This window comes from Balaenoptera musculus, chromosome 7 (assembly GCF_009873245.2).
Source record: "Balaenoptera musculus isolate JJ_BM4_2016_0621 chromosome 7, mBalMus1.pri.v3, whole genome shotgun sequence".
Taxonomy (NCBI): domain Eukaryota; kingdom Metazoa; phylum Chordata; class Mammalia; order Artiodactyla; family Balaenopteridae; genus Balaenoptera; species Balaenoptera musculus.
This window is the reverse complement of record NC_045791.1, coordinates 74,887,996-74,910,950: the sequence shown is the minus strand read 5'-3', so window position 1 is coordinate 74,910,950 and position 22,955 is coordinate 74,887,996. Positions and strand designations below refer to the sequence as shown.

Below are 22,955 nucleotides of genomic sequence, written 5' to 3'. Positions count from 1 at the left end.
TGAAATTAATTTTAGAAAGAAAATAGATTCCCACACCAAACAGCATGATTCTTTCTTCCTGTATTCAAAACTAGATAATACGGGGGTGGTTACCATGTGTTGAGAGGACAGTTTTTGCCTCCTGTAAATAAAACAGACAAAAGCTAAGGGGAGCTTAAGCAAATCTAAAAGGTTTCCTAAAAAACTGATATATTCATGAATTTATTAAATATTTCAGTCGACGGGTGATTGTCAAATAATTATAATATGGTCATTTCCTTTATGAAAGTTGCATTAATTTAAGTTTAAAAAGCCATACCTTTAAAAACCCTGACTGAGATGAGAAGGCAAGAGTTACAGGCAATAGTTGCAGGGAGGATTTTTCTTTTTATTTTAATAAGAGCTAATGCAAATCAAAACCACAATGAGATATCACATCTGTCAGAATGGTTATTATCAAAAAGACAACAAACAACAAGTATTGGTGAGGTTGTGGTACTGTTGGTAGGAATGTAAATTGGTGCAACCACTATGGAAAACAGTATAGAGGTTCCTCAAAAAATAAGAATAGAACCATCCTATGATCTGGCAATTCCACTCCTGGGTATTTATCCAAAGAAAACAAAAACACGAATTCAAAAATTTATATGTACCCCTATGATCATCGCACCATTATTTACAATAGCCAAGACATGGAAGCAACCCAAGTTCCCATCAATAGATGAATGGATAAAGAAGTTGTGATACACACACACACACACACACACACACACACACACACACACACATGTGTGTGTATGTATGTGTGTATATATATATATATGTATATATATGTGATGGAATATTACTCAACCATAAAAAAGAATGAAATCTTGCCATTTGCAACAACATGGATGGACCCAGAGGGTATTATGCTAAGTGAAATAAGTCAGACAGAAAAAGACAAATACTGTATGATTTCATTTATATGGAATCTAAAAAAACAAAACAAATGAACAAACGTAACAAAACACAGAATCACAAATACAGAGAACAAACAAGTGGTTGCCAGAGGGGAGGTGGGGTGCAAGAATGAGAGAAATAGGTGAGGGAGATTAAAAGGTACTAACTTCCAGTTACAAAATAAATGAGCCACAGGTATGAAATGTACAGTGTAGGGAATATAGTCAATAATAACATAATGTCTTTGTATGGTGAGACATGATAACTAGACTTATCGTGGTGATCATTTTGAAATGTATAGAAATATCAAATCACTATGCTGTACATCAGGAACTAACATAGTGTTGTAGATCAATTATACTTCAAAAACAAATAAACACACAGAAGAAGAGACCAGATTTGTGGTTACCAGAGGCTGGGGTACAGGAAGGGGGAATTGGACAAAAGTAGTCAAAAGGTATAAACTTCCAGTTATAAATAAGTACTAGGGATATAACATACAACATGATAAATATAATGGACACTGCTGTATGTTACCTATGAAAGTTGTTAAGAGAGTAAATCCTAAAAGTTCTCATCACAAGGAAAAAAACTTTTTTCTATTTAATGTTGTATCTATATGAGATGATGGATGCTCACTAAACTTATTGTGGAAATCATTTCATGATGTATGTAATTATAGGGTACACCTTAAAATTGCTGTGTCAATTATATCTCAATAAAACTGGAAGAAAAAATAAAATTAATAAGATCTAAGCATACTTATATGCTTCAGGGGAGAGAGAAAAGAATCGGAGAGATTGACAGAGACTTTAACTTGATAGAACTAATTTCCTGAAGAGAAAGGAAGGAATGGGAACTAAAACACAACTAGAGGGATTTGCTTTTGATGTCCTCTAACGACATCGTAATAATATTAATGCTTACTGTGTGCCAGGCATTGTTCCAAGCACTTCAGATGTATTAACTGAATTAGGACTGGATGGAGATAATGAACTTGGAAATGAAGAGATGAAAGAATGTGCACCTGAAAATCAAAATTATCACTGTGAATATGAATATGAAGATAAAATTATGTACTGGTAATCTGCTAAAAGAGAAAGAAAAGATGGTGTAGGCAGCCTAAGAAGAGGTGGTTTGAGGACTAGGAGAGGGAGTTGACCAGAAACATATAAAAGTATTTCTGAACGGTAATTCAAGTGATTGTGCCATTTTCTCCAGCAGTGCTCAGATACACTGGTGTCAGAGCTCAGAGCCAGACTACATTGACCCCAGGGCTGGACGTTTATAAGCAGAGTAGGATTGAAAGACAAGAGTTCAGGAAGTTGACAGCACTGGCAGAGGGTGGTTAAGTGATGCTCTGGGTTAGGTTAGACATGAAATGAAGTGAAGCCAGGAGGGGGATAATAATAGGAAAAAAGAAAGTAAAAAGGTAGTGATAGAACAATTACAAACATAGAATCCATTGAGTCTCTCTCTCACTCCTTTCTGAGTGGACCATCAAGGCAGCAGGTTGCCACAACTCATGAAAGCCACCAGAACAGTAAGCTCTGTCATCTTCAGGTTCAGGGGTTTCTCCATGGAGGAGAGTCCTCGGGAAGGATAAAATCCTTGCTACTCAAAGTGTACTTGACTGACCAGCATCACTAACATCACTCAGGAGATTGTCAGAAATGCAGAACCTTGGGTTCCACTCCAAAACTGAATCAGAATCTGCTTTTTCAAACAGAATCTCCAAGTGACTCATGTACATTAAGTTTAAGAAACACTGGGATGAACAGATGAGAGTGTAGCTTCACCTTTGGTTTATCTGTGCTGAGCGTGATACGCTAGGGGAAACAAGGCGCAAACATCCTGCCTGTGATGTCCTTGAGATCCCAGACTACTGAGTATTCCCTTTTTAATGTATACTTTAAATCCTTTCTCAAATGACTCCTTATGCCCTGCACAAACTCCTTCCTAATTCCACCCCGGACCCCAGGTGCTCTCATATCTGAACATCACAGTATCCTATGAGATAAACTATAAGCTTCCTTTTAGTTTTAAAATTATTTGATTTTATGTATCATAGCCAAACTTCCTGTGCACAGAAAAAATACCAGAAAATCAGCCCAAGCGAAATGAAATTCAGTGAGTGCCAAAAATAATCCTCAGAAGAATTCGGCAGTTAGCTACACACACGTACACACCCCATCTGCTGTTGGGTCAGCTTTAGAGGGTGCTACCGTGTCTTTCTAACTCCTAACAGACACTGTTTTGAAGCTGCTATACGTGGTTGTGAATGGTTTTTGAGCTGCTTTTTACCCCCTTTTTGTGCAAAACCAAACCGAAATTCATCTAAATGAATTAAGTCACTTGAGGGAGTCTGAATGGAAGCTTCAGCGAATTTGCCTCCACATGTTAATGTGGAACCAATTTCCAAAGCGGTGGAGGAGATTCTGAGGAGTAAGGCAAGTCAGCGATAAACTGATCACGCAGATACCTATCGGGAGCATCAGTGTTAATGGAAAAATCTGGTAACGTTAAAGACTAACGATGCTTTTTGTGATTCAGGCTTTCAACTTATACCAAGACCAGAATCTTGTCGACCTGCTGGTGGTTTTTTAAGAGTCCGTGCTTTTAAGCGCTGTTACCTACTGGGCCGACATCGGCGGTCAAAGAGGGGGAGAAAAAGCCATTTGTTCCCTGTTTAAGCTAACTGGTCCGGAGAGCTGTGAATGTGCTCCACCACTGCTGGGAGAACCGAAATTGCGGAGGCCTGAGGCGTTTCAAAATTAAACGGTTAGGGTTTTTAAGCTGCGCAGGAGAGGTGTTCGCAACGTGACAGCTGATGGTCTCCGGGCTCTGATGTCCCCCCTCCCGGTTGGCTCACCATCATTAATGGCCTCCTCGTCTCCAGGTTAGCGCCTCCGACGCCCACCCCCAGCCCTTCCCTCTCCTCGCTTGCAGGACTCCCGCGCTCCGCCCATCCCTCGCTAGTACACCCCCGCCCCCCACTTCTTCTTCTTTCCCTCCAGCCAGCCTCTCATTGCCCTTCCCTCCCCTTTCCTCTTTCTCCTCGCGCCCTTCCCTCTCTCCCCTCACCCTCCAACCCAGCCCACTTCAGTTTCTCCCTTCTCGGCCCTCTCATTCGCGCTCCCGCAGCAAACGCCACCTCCCCCTCTGCAGGCTAGACGCCTGGCTGGAGGCGCGCCGACAGGCTTCGCGCAGGCGCACTGCGCGGCGGGCCCGCGGGCTGGCCGGGCATCCACGCAGGCGCGCGGTGTTTGGGCTTAGCTCCCCGGCGGGCAGCAGGGCGTTCTTCGGCTCCCTGAGTCAGGGTTGGGAGTCCCGCGGGTGCGGCGGCGGCGGCACCATGTTCCTCCACTCCGTCAATCTCTGGAACCTGGCGTTTTATGCCCTCATGGTCTTCATGGCGACCCTGGGGCTGTGGGACGTCTTCTTCGGCTTTGAGGAAAACAAGTGCAGTATGAGCTACATGTTTGAGTATCCGGAGTATCAGGTGAGGTTCCGCCCTCCCTTCGCTGGGCGCTCGGAGGCTCGGGCCCCTCCAGTGTGTGTTTCCCCTGCGTCGGCTCCCCGCGCCTCTCCCGCCCCCTTAGCCCAGCCTTGTCCCAGCTTGCTTCGCCCCGGAAGACTCCGCAGCCCCCCGCGACCCCTTGCTCCTGCCCTTTGTGTCCTCTCTTCACGGTGGGGTGTTTGATAGATGGTTCCCCGAGCATGCTCCCCGCCCCCCTCCAGGTTGCTCCCCGGTCCCTTCGCGGTCCCAAATCCCAAGCACAGGCTCATCAGAAGGGCCGGGCCCAACGCCCCTCATTCCCAGAGACGCAGCTCCAGTCCCTCTCCCCAAACCCAGACCCCATCCTCCCCGCCTCCCTGCCTTAACAGGTGCCCCGGGCACTCCTTTGCTTCCCACGCGCCGAAATTCTTCCCCTCCCGCCCTGGGGTTTGCGCGTCACCTCTCGCTTTTCTGGAAAGGAACCGAGCTTCTGCAGAGCGTGTACTGGCTACACAGTTCCCAGGGTTGCCTTAGAGACTTAAGGGGTTTACGTCTGAAAGGCTAACCTGATGAGTAAATAAATGGGGAACTAGCGCAGTTCTCTCCTGTGAAGGTTTTGCGGAGCCCTCTTGTTTTGTAGGTCGTGGGTCGGTGCGTGTGCATGCGTCCTGTGTTGATGCGTGTCGCCCCTTACCAGTTGCATACAACATCTATTTCATGGTGTTATTTTTGTTTCCTCACTGTGTTTGCAATTGAAGAGAGACCCGGCCCTTCTTTCTCTTCCTCTCTCCGCCCCCACCTCTTTCGTTCCATTTTGGATATTTTCAGTCACAGTTGCTTTATCAGTTCAGCATAGTAGACGCTAGAATTTCATTCATGACCAGCTGTAAAAAGAGATGGTGACAGATGGCACAACCGTCCAGAGAAATTTCTTCCGAATGATTCTTTTCTTTATAACTGCATCTCCTAATTACGGAATATGTATCGTAATGATAACTCCCTACCTTAGAAGTATATGTACTATAATACATATTGATAAAATGCATTTAAAGCCGTAGCAGATTTATTCTTTGAGGTGAAGGATGCAGATCCTGATTGTTTCCGTGTACAGGTCATTATGGAGGAGCATATTATTTGATTATCCTGCTATTATTTAGATCTTAAAACTACTTAAGGTTTAAATTGCTGAACAGCATCCTTTCCCATGGGCAAAATTCGAATTTAGATTTCATTTGTTTTGAGATCTTTACCTTGGTTTTGCATCAGTGCTTAGGAAGTGGAAGCATTTGATATCAGATGCTACTGAAGGAGCAGATTTTAACATGTTACTGTTGTCTCTTAATTTCTAAATGAATATGCTGGTTTATGTTTATCAGAGGCCACATAGAGTTAAATATATGGGCTTTTAGTTTAGATTTCTTAAAAAACTGAGAATAGAGCCCTTAAAATCTCCTTTCATTTTTCTATGGTTTAATAATTAGGAAACTCCCAATAGATTGAAGTAGGTCATTTTAGTTTTGTACTGCATTGAAGAGTTTGGTTAAAATAAAATCATTTTGGAACAGTACAGTACTAATTCCCATTTATTTTTAGATTACCCACAATTATTGAAACTATTTTAATATTTGCAGTAGTAGAAATCACTTAATGTTGGGAACAAAGCATATGGACCTCACAGATGTATTTCGTGCCTCATAAAATTGACTGGAAAGACACAGAAAATTAGTGTAGCTAATGCAAAAGAGCTATTTGGGTTTTTTGGTGTTGTTAGGTAGTCTTATTTAGTTATTTTTGCTGTTTTGAGGTTTTACACTTCTGTTAATAATATGTTAGCACAGTAATATTACAGTGGGAGGAGTTTTTGATACACATTTTCAGTAAATTTTTATTTTTATGATGTGAAAAGTATTTATTCACTACAGTATTTGTCTTTGACCCTTAGTCCTTTTATTGTGCACGCTAGGTTGCATTATTTTACAAATACAGTTAAAAGCTGCCTACAGAAATGATTCATTTTGAATATAATGTGAGATTTCTGGATAATTGGGGTCAGCCTATTAAGAACCAATGGTTTGTTAAAAGTGTTCTAAACATATTTTTTATGTTGCTTTAAATTATATTTTATAGTAAGGTCTAATTGTTCACAGGTTGATATTCAGCATATGGGATGTCCTGGTTGTTGGGTTTTCTTCTCTTTCTTGATGCTTTTCTTCTTTTTTACTGCTCGTTTGCATATTCTTTAGTGGAATTTTAGAGGCACTTGAAAGGTTAGTTGAAACATGCTCAATTTTATTCTCCATTTTAAAAATAAAATGTGGGACAGGAATTTGAAACTCTGAAAAAATTGTTTTGAATTTTAAATTGTTCGAGTATCTTTATTAATCCTCTACCTTTAGTTTTCCTAGATTCACTTATTCAGAGTTAATTGAACATCTCACACACCTACCAGGCAAAATACACACTATCCTTTAAAGCTTCTTGCCTTATTATGACAGCAAGGCAGAGCTTGTATTTGGTAGCAAACAGTTCTAGGCAAATTGTAGAATTCAATAAGAAAACATCTGTGTTGTGTTTTTTCATGCAACAGTTTGGCTCTCTTTAGATATGTGACCTGACAATTGCTCTCTGAAAGGAAATGTTGATATTGGGAAATATGACTCATATATTTTGTTATTAAGTGTGATGTTTATTTAGCATATAATTTATTTAATGACTTCTCTGTGTAGATATATTCTAGATCCTGGGTATGGGTGAGAGGGAATTAGAGATGAATCAGACCTTGTGCCTTTAAATTTATGTCTTTAAAATATAATGGGGGAGACAGGAGTGAAATGGATAAGTAAAATATAATGTGTTAAATGTTATAATTTCACTGTAAGAGAGTGTGTACGAGGCTCTTCACAGAAGAGAGCAGCCGTGTTCGTGTTGGGTAGTCAAAGGCTATCGAGAAGAGGTTGTGCACTGGGCAGTGGAGGATATGTATACAGTTCACAAGGTGCAGAAACAAGAAAACTGCAGGAATAAAGAACAGCATTTGTGAAGGTGGGAAGGCACCAGGATACATGCCATAAGTAGTATTTATAGTATGTTATCATTTATGTAAAAAGGAGAAATAACCTAAAACAAATTTGCCTGTATTTGTATATATGTAAAATATTGGTATTTCTGGAAGCACAAACTGCTAACATTGGTTACCTTCTGGGTAAGGAACTGGATGGCTAATGAACCAGGGTAGGAGAGCCTTTTCAGTATATACCCTGTTGAATCTTGAATTTTGGAACATATTAAAAAATTTAAAATGTGGCATGGGTAAATTATAAGGAAGTAGGTAAGAATAATTAGAGCCAGGTTTTAAAGGACCTCTCTCTTAAGTGTTTATCATTTGTGTATGCAGTGAGGAAACACATAAGGTGTATGTCTTAAAAGATTATTTCTTGACAGCAGTATGGACTATGGATTGTTTAATTTTGGGGGGGGGAGGGTTCTCATTTAAAATAATCAATATAAAATAATTTAAAATATATTGGAGTCCTGTTACTATAAATGTGTTTTTTTAAAACCCCGTGACCCTCTTCTGTATTTTTCATCTTTATCCTTTTTGTATGCCTACATCTTTTCTTTCCTCAATCTAGTCAGTACCCTTCCTGTCTTTTCCTGCCACTCACTCCCAACTTGAATTCTGTTGGAAATGCAGCTTTGCCATTGCCTACAACTCCCACTTTTTATTTTTGTTCTACCTCTTTTTTCCACCTTTATACTTTTTTCTACTCCACATTATATGCCTTCATATTTTTAAGTGTACATTGTCTCACTATAAAATTGCCTTTATAATAGTAGATTATGAAATATATCAAGTAATATTCTTTCACTTGTTTTTCTGTCTCCAGAGAATTAAATATTTCTTTTTCTATATATTTGATAGTTCCTGTTCTTCTGAGTTAATTTTCAAGTAGTTCAAAACTTTTTTAGTTACTATCCTAAAGAATAGTGATCTAATACGCATGTACTGCTGTATCAAATGGTGTACTAAATTGAGAGGAGTTAAGATAACTGTTCCCTTTTTCTCTCATATTTTCTTTTTGCTTAATTTGTACCTAAAGAAACAAAATATTACATCATTTTTATTTTTGATTATTTACTATGCATAATTAATATTGGGACTAATTTGAGTTGAAGTACATGTACACATATAAAGCAAATAGTGGGGTTGGTATTTTGAATATTTGAGGAGATAAAGTTGCTAGTATCTTAAACAATAAGGTCATAGTCTCTAAAGATGTTTTCATGGTGTTATTGGCACAGATTGTTTATGGTACTATCCTCAAAGGAATATTCAGGAATTTGCACGAATGATCAGAATTATGCTTTCTAGAACAGGGATTTTTTTCAGTAGTCATTATCCATTTACAATTTTCAAAATTCATTCAGTAGTTAAAATTTTTACCAAGCACATGTACATTACTGCTAGATCATTAAATCTATTCACGTCTACTTAAATAAAATCTACTGTTCAATGTAACTGGTTTCATTTTTAACGGTCTCCATCCCTTAGGGGGAAGAAAGGAGCAGAAGAAGAGCTTATACTTTACTCCCACTTTTATAGATGCCTACCTTTTGGGGATGACATTAAGACTTCATTTGTATTTTGCTGAAAGAAATGTTATGTGAATTACTGGCTCATTTGGTATACAGTAATATGAATTGCAGAGTAGTTTTAGTCTTGCTGATAAACCATGCACCAAGTCCATGAAAACTGAAACAGTTGCTAATTCACTGGAATGTTCATGGTGAGAAGAGTGTACATGTCTCAACCAAGACATGGCTGTAAGGTTCAGATTAATTTGTTAAGCACATTGTAGGTCAAGCATATTAAGTTGAGAGGTCAGAAAGCTGCATTATAAAACAAACTTACTTTCCTTTGAATGATGTAACAGCTTGGAGTATATAGTTAGGCCTGAGTGAAAGGAGAGAGACATTACAAAGCAGTTTAAAATAGCAAAAAAGAATTCATTTGATAATGGAACGTTTTTATCATTTCTAAGTATAATTGATAACTGATACTAAATTAAATGCATTTTCAATTATGTTAACATGGAACTTGCTGACATAAACCAGTGTTTTTCTCTTGCCAGTAGCTATTCTGAGTAATTTGTATTTATTAGAATTTCAAGTAGTCCCATTTTATGCTTTCTTGAAGACTACATGGTTTAAAGCTCACATAATTCAAGACTGAGTCTTCATATGTGTAAACTAAAAGTAGAACTTGTGCATTAAGTGTAGTTTTATCATCAGTAATATTTTTATATTGTACTATTTCAAATTCAGAATTGGGTACGGTGAGACTGAATTGTATTAGTAAAACTGATTAAAGTGAAGTTGCTTTTTTTTTCCTATAGAAAATAGAACTTCCAAAGAAACTGGCAAAACGCTATCCTGCATATGAATTATATCTTTATGGAGAAGGATCCTATGCTGAAGAACACAAAGCTCTCCCTTTAACGGGTATTCCTGTTCTCTTTCTTCCCGGTAATGCTGGAAGTTATAAGCAAGGTAAGTCTCAAAAGTAAATTTTGAAAGCTGTGAAATTCAATTGAAGAATTTATTAGACATGTACTCTGTGTTAGGTATTACGCTAGGCATACTGGGAGACACAAATATATGACATTTTGTCTGAGAGAAGTACATGTGAGAAGTACACAAAAAAGAATAGCTGCAAGCCACTTTGCAAAGAGTAAGTAGGAGAAGATAAGATGGAGTGGAATGATAAATAGATGATATAGGAATTCAGGAATCAGCAGAAGAAAGAGGTTTATGTTAGAAGTGGAGGGTACAGAAAACAGAACCTAAAGCATTGATTAGAGAAGTAAATCAGTGGTTTATATTATTGCTGAACAAGAGAGGAGACTGGTTTCTTTGTGTTGGAGCTATTTAAATTAGATCTAGAAATACTGAGGGAAACACAGAAAGGTGGGGGTAGGGAAGTTATGTGTACAGATTCCAAATTGAAATATAGCAGTTATTTTTGGCCTAACAGTCAGGCAATCTAGAAGTAATTTCAGCTAAAACCTGCTCTTTTTTTGTTGTTATTAAATGGTGTATTCTTTTGTATAATGAGAATAGAATTATTTCAACATTTAGTATAATTACTTACATGTTTATCTATTTAGCTAGCAAATATTTACGGGGTACCTACCATGAGCCAGGCAGTATTCTAGATATTCTAGATATCAGTACGCCAGTAATATTAAAAGTTAGAAAGAAAAATAAACCAGAGTAAGGGATAAAGGATAAACAGGGTCAGGAGGTGGCTAGTTTAGATGAAGTGGCCAGGGAAGGCCAGTATGAGGAGATGACATTTTGAGCAGAGGCTTGAATGTAGCAAGGGACTGAGGTATGTGACTATTTGGGGAAGACCCGGAGGCAGGAAAGTGCTTGGTGCGTTCAAGACCACTGAGACTAGAGAAAGTGAAAAGAGATGAGGATGGAAAAGTAGCCACAGGCTATGTCATAAAAGGTGTGGAAGAGACTTAGAATTTTGATCTAAGTGTGATGGGAAACTATTGGAGGGTTTGGGTAGGAAATGATATACTCTGATTTTTTAATTTAATCATTGTGTTTGAAATATAACACATATACAGAGAAATGCATAGAATATGGCTATTAGGTTAAAATGATTATAAAGTGAGTACCCATGGAACCAAAACCCAAGTCAAGAAGTAGAAGGTTGCCAGCACCCTGGAAGCCTCCTGTGTGCCCCTTCCTGATTAAAACTCCCTCCCTTCCTAACTTTAAGGTAGTCATTTTCTTGACTTTCTTTATAGTTTTAGCATCTGAGTATGCATCTCTAATACAGTCTACTTGTTTGGGGCTATTTTTAAACGTCGCACTATAAATATAATCACTCAGTACGCATTGTTCTGTGTCTGGCTTCTTCCACTTAACATCGGGTTTTTGTTTTTTTATCTAGTAAAAATAACTTTTACTGTTTTTTTATCATCTTAGATTTTTTTTTAAATTGAAGTATAGTTGATTTACAATGTTGTGTTAGTTTCAGTTGTACAGCAAAGTGATTCAGTTCTATATATATACACACATATATATGTATATGCACGCACATGTATATTAGTGCTTTCTAGGAATTAGGAGGAGAAGAGGAATGAGGAGTAACTGCTCATGAGTACAGGGTTTTCTTTCTGGGGTGATTAAAAAATGTCTAAAGTTAGATTGCAGAAATGATTGACTATACAAAATATCATTGAATTGTACACTTTACACAATGAGTTGTATAGTATGTGAGTTATATATGTTAAAAAAAAAAGGAGTGGCAAACAGCTATTTTGTTTGCTAAACCCAAAACCTAGAGAATACAAATGCAGGAAATGGGAATTGCATTTGAAATTAAGAGACCAGCAACTGAAAAAAAAAGTTGTATATATATGTAGACTACTTTATCAAAACCTAAAACAGTGGAAGCAGAGAGACCATTTAGGAAACTGTTAGAGTAGTTCAGGCAAGAGATGATGGTGCTTGGATTAGGAAGGTGGTGGTGGAAATGGTGAGAAGCCTTGATTGGGGATATATTTAGAAGGCAGAGCATGACAAGATTTACTAATGATTGGATGTCATGTGTAAGAAAAAGAGACAAATTATGCATGAGTATTTACACCACTGTGATGAGGTGTAATGAGCAGACGTTTCTTGTAGGAATTTTCTCATTCTTAAAATCCTGGAGTGTGACAAAATTCCTATTTCTTATTCTTCAAGGAATCCTTCCTTCCCTTTTAGCTATTGTTGCCCCTACTGCAGGGGAAGCAGGTAGAGAATGAATGAACCATTCACGTTATACTTAACTTAAAAAAAGTTACAGGATAAGACACACAATTGCTAAGTTGATTTGTTTTTCTAAATTGCTGTTGTTAAGGATGTCACCCTGAAATAGGTTGTATTCAGAATGTGGGATAAAGTTATTTGTTAAGAGACTTTGAAGTAAGAATAGATGAAACTTTAAAAATTTTTGTTTAATGTGCACTTCACCTTTTTCCTCTGCAGTTCGTTCTATTGGCTCTATTGCACTTAGAAAAGCTGAAGACATTGACTTCAAGTACCACTTTGATTTCTTTAGTGTGAATTTCAATGAAGAACTGGTGGCGCTATATGGTGGAAGTCTTCAGAAGCAGACCAAGTTTGTGCATGAATGCATTAAAACAATTCTCAAGCTCTATAAGGTACGAGATAATCATACAAATCAATAGTGATCAACCTATTGGTTTTTTTTTTTTTTTTTGGTTAAAGGGACTCAGCATATTTTAAATTATTTATTTGTTTGTATGGAAGTCGAAGCAAAGGTGGCACAAAGGTTTTTTTGTGTGGGACTCTGTCGTTTTGAACTCAGTGGTGGGTTTTGAAGTTCCAATTCAATTTACAAGAAATCTTTCTTGTGAATTTTGGAAAAAAATTTTTTTTACTTTATGTATAAATTAGGAGTGCAGTGCGTTTCCTAAAGCCATTAGTACGGATTTCTGCTTCTAGTTTTGGCTAAATAACTGCTACTAGAGTAGACTACTTCCATATGTAAACAACTATAAAACTAGCCAAGGTATCTGAAGCACATGTTTTCAGGTGTTGGACAACCAAGTGGTAAAGGACGTGATCACTGAAAGAGGGGAAACAGGTGAGGTGAGCTCTGTGAGTGCCCGGCTTTCTGCCTGGAAGCATTTTCCAGACCATGGGGTAAATTTTTAGAGGTCAAGCACAGGAAATTGATATCACTAAGCTGAAGAAGGCAGAGATTGGAATTTGGGACTACTGAAATGGCTAGATCTGTGGTCAGGTAGGAGAAAGAAGAGAACTAGGCAGAGACGGGAGCTCTAGAAATTTGAATCTTTCAGTCTTTGAGTGCTATGCTACATATGTGCAAGGCAAGAGGCTACAAGGCAATAGCATACCAAGGAGGAAGTGGTGGGGTGTGTCTACTTCAGGTGCAAGGAATAAGGGGGAATATGTGTCCCTAGAGAAATTTAAAAGAGCAGTACAACAGACTCAAATTCATCTGTGCAAGCAATTCTAAACAGCGTCAGGGATAATTCTACTACCTACTAGGATAAGTCATTTCCTCCCTTGGTATACCACTGTGCAAGTCCTGGCAAAAACAGCTCATGCGGAATGGTGCGTTGAATTGAGATTTGAGAGGCCACATGGTGCACAGGAGTTCTGACCAGCTAGTTAGAAAGACTTATCTGAACATTGGGCATTCATTTGAGACCCAAGAAAGGACACGATTTAGGAATAGAGCTACTCTAGCCCTAAAGTAAGAGCTACTCTAGGATCCACCTTAACAATGCTTCCATGTAAGCCTCAAAAACATCAAAGTTAAGGATTTAGAATAAAAGATGCAAACAACAAGGGAACAGATGAGGGAGCGCAGTAGAGACATGGAAACTATTAAAAAAAAAAAAGGACAGGGACTTCCCTGGTGGCGCAGTGGTTCGGAGTCTGCCTGCCAGTGCAGGGGACACGGGTTCAAGCCCTGGTCAGGGAAGATCCCACATGCCATGGAGCAACTAAACCCGTGTGCCACTACTACTGAAGCCCGCGCCCCTAGAGCCCATGCTCCGCAATGAGAAGCCCATGCACCACAACGAAGAGTAGCCCCGCTTGCCACAACTAGAAAAAGCCTGCGTGCAGCAACGAAGACCCAACGTGGCCATAAATAAATAAATAAATGATGAACAAAAAGGAAAAATTGAGAACTGAAACAATAAAACAGAAATGAAAAATTCAGTACATAGGCTTTAAGCAGGTTGAACACTGCAGAACAAGAGATCATTGAATTTGAAGACAGGACAGTTAAAAACTATCCAAAATATGAAGCACGGAGGATAAAAGGATGGAAAGGACAAAGCCTCAGGAACCTGTGGGACAATACTAAGTAGGCTAACACATACATAACTGGAACCCCAGAAGAAGAAGAGAGAGAAATATAAGAGGAAAAAATATTCAAGGAACTAAAGGCCCCAAATTTACAATTCTGATTAAAATTTTCAACTGACAGATCAAAAAGGTCAATGAATGTCAAGCAGGATAAACACAGAATCACACCCAAGTTTATCCTAGTCAAATTGTTCAAAACCAAAGTAAAGAGAAAAATCTTAAAAGCAGCCAGAGAAAAAAAGACTCTTTACCTACAGGTAAAACAATAAAAATTATTGCTGGTCTCCATCAGAAATAATGAAAGCCCAAAACAATAGGACAGCATCTTAAAGGTTTTTGGAGGATGATGGGGTGGGAGGGGACTCTCAGCTTAAAATTGCATATCTAGCAAAAATGAGGGCAAAATAGAGACATTATCAGAGTAACAAAAACTGGCAGTTTTGTGATTAGTAGAAGGAAAGAGGGAAATAAAAAATTCCCGTTAGGTGAATGGCACAGTAATAATTGCTACAGACAAGATTCATCATGGGTACTAAAATCAGTAGGTGAAAGTTTGAGGAGGAAAAGGATATTCACATGGTTTCACAGTATCTTTTCTAAAATATTTATTAACTACAAAGGGAAAGAACTTCACAATAAGAAACCTGGTAGACATCATCTTAACCAAGATTAACATTACCAGTAATAAGACATATTGATATCATGAATCTCCTGACACCATAGTTTCTGTGGCATTATTGTCAAAAATGCATAACCTCATTCTAATCATGGGAAAACTTCAAACAAACTGAAATCGAGAGACATGCTATAAAATAACTAACCAGTACTCTTCAAAAGCATCAAGGTCATGAAAAATGAGGAAAGACTGAAGAACTGTCACAGATTAGAGGATACTAAGGAGAAATAACAATAAATGCAAGGTGGGATGCTGGATGGAACCCTGAAATAGAAAAAGTACATTAGTGGGAAAACTGGTGAAACTTAGGTTAGGTCTGCAGTCAATTCTGTTGCTGCACCAATGTTAATTTCTTGATTTTGATAATTGTATGGTTATATTAAATGTTAACATTGGGGGAAACTGGGTGAGAGGTATATGGGAACTCTCTGTGCTATTTTTCCAACTTCTCTCTAATTGGTTCAAAATTAAAAGGTTAAAAAGTTTATTTTCAGTAATGAATTCCTTATGAGGTTTATAATTTATTTAGAAGGAAAATATATACTAATGGTGAAGAGAATGGGAAGAGGAGTAAATAGAATTATTCCACTGCAGTAAGAAGTATAATATTAATTCATGGTAGATAAGTTAAGGCTGTATATTGTAATTTCTAGAGTAACAACAACAAAAAAGCAGATGTAGCTAAAGAGCAAATGGAGGAGAAATACAGGTATACCTCAGAGATATTGTGGGTTCGGTTCCAGACTGCTGCAATAAAGCAGATAAGACCTAAATATAAGGCCAGACACTATAAAACTCTTAGAGGAAAACATAGGAAGAACACTCTCTGACATAAATCACAGCAAGATACTTTTTGACCCACCTTCTAGAGAAATGGAAATAAAAAAAATAAACAAATGGGACTTAATGAAACTTAAAAGCTTTTGCGCAGCAAAGGAAACCATAAACAAGACAAAAACACAACCCTCAGAATGGGAGAAGATATTTGTAAATGAAGCAACTGACAAAGGATTAATCTCCAAAATATACAAGCAGCTCATGCAGCTCAATATCAAACAAACAAACATCCCAATCCAAAAATGGGCAGAAGATCTAAATAGACATTTCTCCAAAGAAGATATACAGATTGCCAACAAACACATGAAAGGATCTCAGCATCACTAATCATTAGAGAAATGCAAATCAAAACTACAGTGAGGTATCATCTCACACTGGTCTGAATGGCCATCATCAAAAAATCTACAAATAGTATATGCTGGAGAGGGTGTGGAGAAAAGGGAACCCTCTTGCACTGTTGGTGGGAATGTAAATTGATACAGCCACGATGGAGAACAGTGTGCAGGTTCCTTAAAAAACTAAGAATAGAACTACCATACAACCCAGCAATCCCACTACTGGGCATATACCCTGAGAAAACCGTAATTCGAAAAGAGTCATGTACCACAATGTTCATTGCAGCACTATTTACAATAGCCAGGACATGGAAGCAACCTAGGTGTCCATCGACAGATGAATGGATAAAGAAGATGTGGCACATATATACAGTGAAATATTACTCAGCCATAAAAAGAAACGAAATTGAGTTATTTGTAGTGAGGTGGATGGACCTAGAGTCTGTCCTACAGAGTGAAGTAAGTCAGAAAGAGAAAAATACCATATGCTAACACATATATATGGAATCTAAAAAGAAAAACGTTCTGAAGAACCTTGGAGCAGGACAGAAATAAGGATGCAGACGTAGAGAATGGACTTGAGGACACAGGGAGGGGGAAGGGTAAGCTGGGACGATGTGAGAGAGTAGCATTGACATATATACACTACCAAGTGTAAAACAGATAGCTAGTGGGAAGCAGCTACATAGCACAGGGAGATCAGCTCAGTGCTTTGTGACCACCTAGAGGGATGGGATAAGGAGGGTGGGAGGGAGACACAAGAGGGAGGGGATATGGGGATATATGTAAACATATAGCTGATTCACTTTGTTATACAGCAGAAACTAACACACCATTGTAAACCAATTATACTCTAATAAAGATGTTAAAAAAAAAAGCAGATATCACAATAAAGCAAGTCTCATGAATTTTTTGGTTTCCCAATGCATATAAAACTTACATTTACACTATACCATAGGCTGTTAAGTGTGCAATAGCATTATGTCTAAAAAAATGTACGTACCTCAATTTTAAAGTATTGCTAAAAAATGCTGACCATCATTTGAGCCTTCATCAAGTTGTAGTAGTAACATCAGAGATCACGGATCACACAGCTCACCATAACAAATACAGTAATAATGGAAAAGCTTGAAATATTGTGAGAATTACCAAAAATGTGACACAGAGACAAAGTGAGCAAATACTGTTAGAAAATGGCACCAATAGATTGCTCAGTGCAGAGTTGCCACAAACCTTTGATTTGTAAAAAATGCAGTATCAGTGAAGTACAATAAAGTGAAGCACAATAAAATGAGGTATGCCTGTATTCAATCTGAAAGGAGGAAAGAACAGAAAGACAGATGAGACAAACAGAAAACAAATGGCAAAGTGATAGAGTTCAGTGCAACTATATCAATAATTACATTAATTGTAGATGGATTAAACACTCCAGTTAAAAGAAAGATCTTGTCAGACTGGATAAAAAAGCAAGACCCACCCAACTATATGCTAATCTGGATACTAGAAAGCAAAAGCCACTTTAAATGTCAAGATCCTGATAGATTAAAAGTAAAAGAATGGAAAAACTGTACATACAAACAGATCGTATGAAAGCTGGGATGGCTATCTTAGTGTAGATTCTAGGACAAATGATATTACAGGGATAAAGAGGGACATTTCATGATAATGAGTCATCTCATCAACAAGGCAAAAGAATCTGAAGTGAGCATGCACCTAATAACAGAGCTTCCAAATTCATGAAGCAGAATCTAACAAACTAAACGGAAAAATAGGTACAACCACATTTAGAGTTGACAATTTCAACAATCCTCTCTCAGTAATTGAGGAAATAACTAGAAAATCAGTAAAGTATAGAAGATTTGAACACTGTTAACCAACTTAACCTGTTGACATTTATAGAACACACCCAACAACTGTACAAACTGTGTTCTCTTTAAATGCATGTGGAACATTTACTAAGGTATGCCATATGCTAAGCCGTAAAATAAGTCTCAACTTCAGAGGATTGAAATCATACAGGGTTTATTTTCTGAATATAGCAGAATTAAATTAGAAATCAACAAGAAAAAGATATCTGAAAAATCCTCAAATATTTGGAAATGACTTCTAGATAACCCAGAGGTCAAACGGAAAATCACAGGTAAAATTTGAAAGTGTTTTGAATTGAATTAAAATGAAAACACATCATCAGAATATGTAAGATTAAAGTAGTAGTTAGAAGAAATATAGTTTTAAATGCTTCTATTAGGGACTTCCCTAGTGGCGTGGTCGTTAAGAATCCGCATGCCAATGCAGGGGACATGGGTTCGATCCCTGGTCCGGGAAGATCCCACATGCTGTGGAGAAGCTAAGCCTGTGTGCCACAACTACTGAGCCTGTGCTCTAGAGCCCACGAGCCACAACTCCTGAGCCCGCATGCCTAGAGCCTGTGCTCCGCAGCAAGAGAAGCCACCGCAATGAGAAGCCCGCGCACCGTAACGAAGAGTAACCCCCACTTGCCACAACTAGAGAAAGCCTGCGCACAGCAGTGAAGACCCAACACAGCCAAAAACAAATAACCAAATAAATAAAATTATAAAACTAAATAAGTAGAGAAGCTTCGGAGCCACGGAGGAGAGCACAGCAACAGGGATGTGGAGGGCAAAGCGGAGAGATTCCCGCACAGAGGATCGGTGCCAACCAGCACTCACCAGCCCGAGAGGCTTGTCTGCTCACCCGCCGGGACGGGGGGTGAGCTGGGAGCTGAGGCTCGGGCTTTGGTCGGATCGCAGGGAGAGGACTGGGGTTGGCGGCGTGAACACAGCCTGAAGGGGTTAGTGCACCACAGCTAGCCGGGAGGGAGTCCGGGAAAGGCTGGAGCTGCCGAAGAGGCAAGACACTTTCTTGCCTCTTTGTTTCCTGGTGCGCGAGGAGAGGGGACTAAGAGCACTGCTTAAAGGAGCTCCAGAGACGGGCGCGAGCCGCGGCTATCAGTGTGGACCCCAGAGATGGGCATGAGATGCTAAGGCTGCTGCTGCCGCCACCAAGAAGCCTGTCTGCAAGCACAGGTCACTATCGACACCTCCCCTCCCGGGAGCCTGTGCCGCCCACCACTGCCAGGGTCCCGTGATCCAGGGACAACTTCCCCAGGAGAACGCACAGCACGCCTCAGGCTGGTGCAACGTTACACAGGTCTCTGCCGCCGCAGGCTCGCCCCGCAAACGTACCCCTCCCTCCCCCTGGCCTGAGTGAGCCAGAGCCCCCGAAGCAGCTGCTCCTTTAACCCCATCCTGTCTGAGCGAAGAACAGACGCCCTCAGACGACCTACACTCAGAGGCCGGTCCAAATCCAAAGCTGAACACTGGGAGCTGTGTGAACAAAGAAGAGAAAGGGAAATTTCTCCCAGTAGCCTCAGAAGCAGCGGATTAAAGCTCCACAATCAACTTGGTGTACCCTGCATCTATGGAATACCTGAATAGACAACGAATCATCCCAAATTGAGGAGGTGGACTTTGGGAGCAACATATATTATTTTTTCCCCTTTTCCTCTTTTTGTGAGTGTGTACGTGTATGCTTCTGTGTGAGATTTTGTCTGTATAGCTTTGCTTTCACCATTTGTCCTAGGGTTCTGTCCATCCGTTTCCTTTTTTTTTTTTTTTAACTTTAAAAAAATTTTTTTCATAATTATTTTTTATTTTTTTATTTTAATAACTTTATTTTATTCTATCTTATTTTATTTTATTTTATCCTCTTTCTTTCTATCTATTTTTTCACCCTTTTATTCTGAGCCGTGCGGATGAAAGGCTCTTGGTGCTCCAGCCAGGCATCAGGGCTGTGCCTCTGAGGTGGGAGAGCCAACTTCAGGACACTGGTCCACAAGAGACCTCCCAGCTCCACGTAATACCAAACGGCGAAAATCTCCCAGAGATCTCCATGTCAACACCAAGACCCAGCTTCACTCAACAACCAGCAAGCTACAGTGCTGGACACCCTATGCCAAACAACTAGCAAGACAGGAACACAGCCCCATCCATTAGCAGACAGGCTGCCTAAAATCATAATAACGTCACAGACACCCCAAAACACACCACCAGACGTGGACGTGCCCACCAGAAAGACAAGATCCAGCCTCATCCACCAGAACACAGGCACTAGTCCCCTCCACCAGGAAGCCTACACAACCCACTGAACCAACCTTAGCCACTGGGGACTGACACCAAAAACAACGGGAACTATGAACCTGCAGCCTGCGAAAAGGAGACCCCAAACACAGTAAGATAAGCAAAATGAGAAGACAGAAAAACGCACAGCATATGAAGGAGCAAGGTAAAAACACACCAGACCTAACAAATGAAGAGGAAATAGGCAGTCTACCTGAAAAAGAGTTCAGAATAATGATAGTAAAGATGATCTAAAATCTTGGAAATAAAATAGACAAAATGCAAGAAACATTTAACAAGGACCTAGAAGAACTAAAGAGGAAACAAGCAACGATGAACAACACAATAAATGAAATTAAAAATACTCTAGAAGGGATCAATAGCAGAATAACTGAGGCAGAAGAATGGATAAGTGACCTGGAAGATAAAATGGTGGAAATAACTACTGCAGAGCAGAATAAAGAAAGAAGAATGAAAAGAACTGAGGACAGTCTCAGAGACCTCTGGGACAACATTAAACGCACCAACATTCGAATTATAGGGGTCCCAGAAGAAGAAGAGAAAAAGAAAGGAACTGAGAAAATATTTGAAGAGATTATAGTTGAAAACTTCCCTAATATGGGAAAGGAAATAGTTAATCAAGTCCTGGAAGCACAGAGAGTCCCATACAGGATAAATCCAAGGAGAAACACACCAAGACACATATTAATCAAACTATCAAAAATTAAATATAAAGAAAACATATTAAAAGCAGCAAGGGAAAAACAAATAATACACAAGGGAATCCCCATAAGGTTAACAGCTGATCTTTCAGCAGAAACTCTGCAAGCCAGAAGGGAGTGGCAGGACATATTTAAAGTGATGAAGGAGAAAAACATACAACCAAGATTACTCTACCCAGCAAGGATCTCATTCAGATTTGATGGAGAAATTAAAACCTTTACAGACAAGCAAATGCTGAGAGAGTTCAGCACCACCAAACCAGCTTTACAACAAATGCTAAAGGAACCTCTCTAGGCAAGAAACACAAGAGAAGGAAAACACCTACAATAACAAACCCAAAACATTTAAGAAAATGGGAATAGGAACATTAATATTGATAATTAGCTTAAATGTAAATGGATTAAATGCTCCCACCAAAAGACACAGACTGACTGAATGGATACAAAAACAAGACCCATATATATGCGGTCTTCAAGAGACCCACTTCAGACCTAGGGACACATACAGACTGAAAGTGAGGGGATGGAAAAAGATATTCCATGCAAATGGAAATCAAAAGAAAGCTGGAGTAGCAATTCTCATATCAGACAAAATAGACTTTCAAATAAAGACTATTACAAGAGACCAAGAAGGACACTATATAATGATCAAGGGATCGATCCAAGAGGAAGGTACAACAATTGTAAATATTTATGCACTCAACATAGGAGCACCTCAATACATAAGGCAAATACTAACAGCCATAAAAGAGGAAATCGACAGTAACACAATCATAGTAGGGGACTTTAACACCCCAATTTCACCAAGGGACAGATCATCCAAAATGAAAATAAATAAGGAAACAAGCTTTACATGATACATTAAACAAGATGAACTTAATTGATATTTATAGGACATTCCACCCCAAAACAACAGAATACACGTTTTTCTCAAGTGCTCATGGAACATTCTCCAGGATAGATCATATCTTGGGTCACAAATCAAGCCTTGGTAAATTTAAGAAAATTGAAATCGTATCAAGTATCTTTTCCGACCACAACGCTATGAGACTAGATATCAATTACAGGAAAAGATCTGTGAAAAATACAAACACATGGAGGCTAAACAATACACTACTTAATAACGAAGTGATCACTGAAGAAATCAAAGGGGAAATCAAAAAATACCTAGAAACAAATGACAATGGAGACACGACGACCTAAAACCTATGGGATGCAGCAAAAGCAGTTCTAAGAGGGAAGTTTATAGCAATACAATCCTACCTTAAGAAACAGGAAACATCTCAAATAAACAACCTAACCTTGCACCTAAAGCAATTAGAGAAAGAACAAAAAAACCCCAAAGTTTGCAGAAGGAAAGAAATCAGAAAGATCAGATCAGAAATAAATGAAAAAGAAATGAAGGAAACGATAGCAAAGATCAATAAAACTAAAAGCTGGTTCTTTGAGAAGATAAACAAAATTGATAAACCATTAGCCAGACTCATCAAGAAAAAAAAGAAGAAGACTCAAGTCAATAGAATTAGAAATGAAAAAGGAGAAGTAACAACTGACACTGCAGAAATACAAAGGATCATGAGAGATTACTACAAGCAACTCTATGCCAATAAAATGGACAACCTGGAAGAAATGGACAAATTCTTAGAAATGCACAACCTGCCGAGACTGAACCAGGAAGAAATAGAAAATATGAACAAACCAATCAGAAGCACTAAAATTGAAACTGTGATTAAAAATCTTCCAACAAACGAAAGCCCAGGATCAGATGGCTTCACAGGCGAATTCTATCAAACATTTAGAGAAGAGCTAACACCTATCCTTCTCAAACTCTTGCAAAATATAGCAGAGGGAGGAACACTCTCAAACTCATTCTACGAGGCCACCATCACTCTGATA

General features: G+C 38.9%; 1 protein-coding gene across 2 annotated transcripts in view; it reads left to right on the top strand.

Moving 5' to 3' along the window:
* Positions 1 to 4,156: 4,156 nt before the first annotated feature.
* Positions 4,157 to 22,955, top strand: part of PGAP1 (post-GPI attachment to proteins inositol deacylase 1) — a 73,986-nt gene continuing 55,187 nt past the window's right edge. Inside the window, exons 1-3 of one of the 2 annotated variants that reach the window (XM_036858786.1) lie at positions 4,157 to 4,423; positions 9,817 to 9,970; positions 12,470 to 12,645. In XM_036858786.1, the coding sequence (XP_036714681.1) occupies positions 4,277 to 4,423; positions 9,817 to 9,970; positions 12,470 to 12,645 (477 nt within the window). In that variant the 5' untranslated portion in view covers positions 4,157 to 4,276. The remainder of the gene's footprint in view (positions 4,424 to 9,816; positions 9,971 to 12,469; positions 12,646 to 22,955) is intronic. The other variant, XM_036858787.1, reaches the window with a different exon arrangement.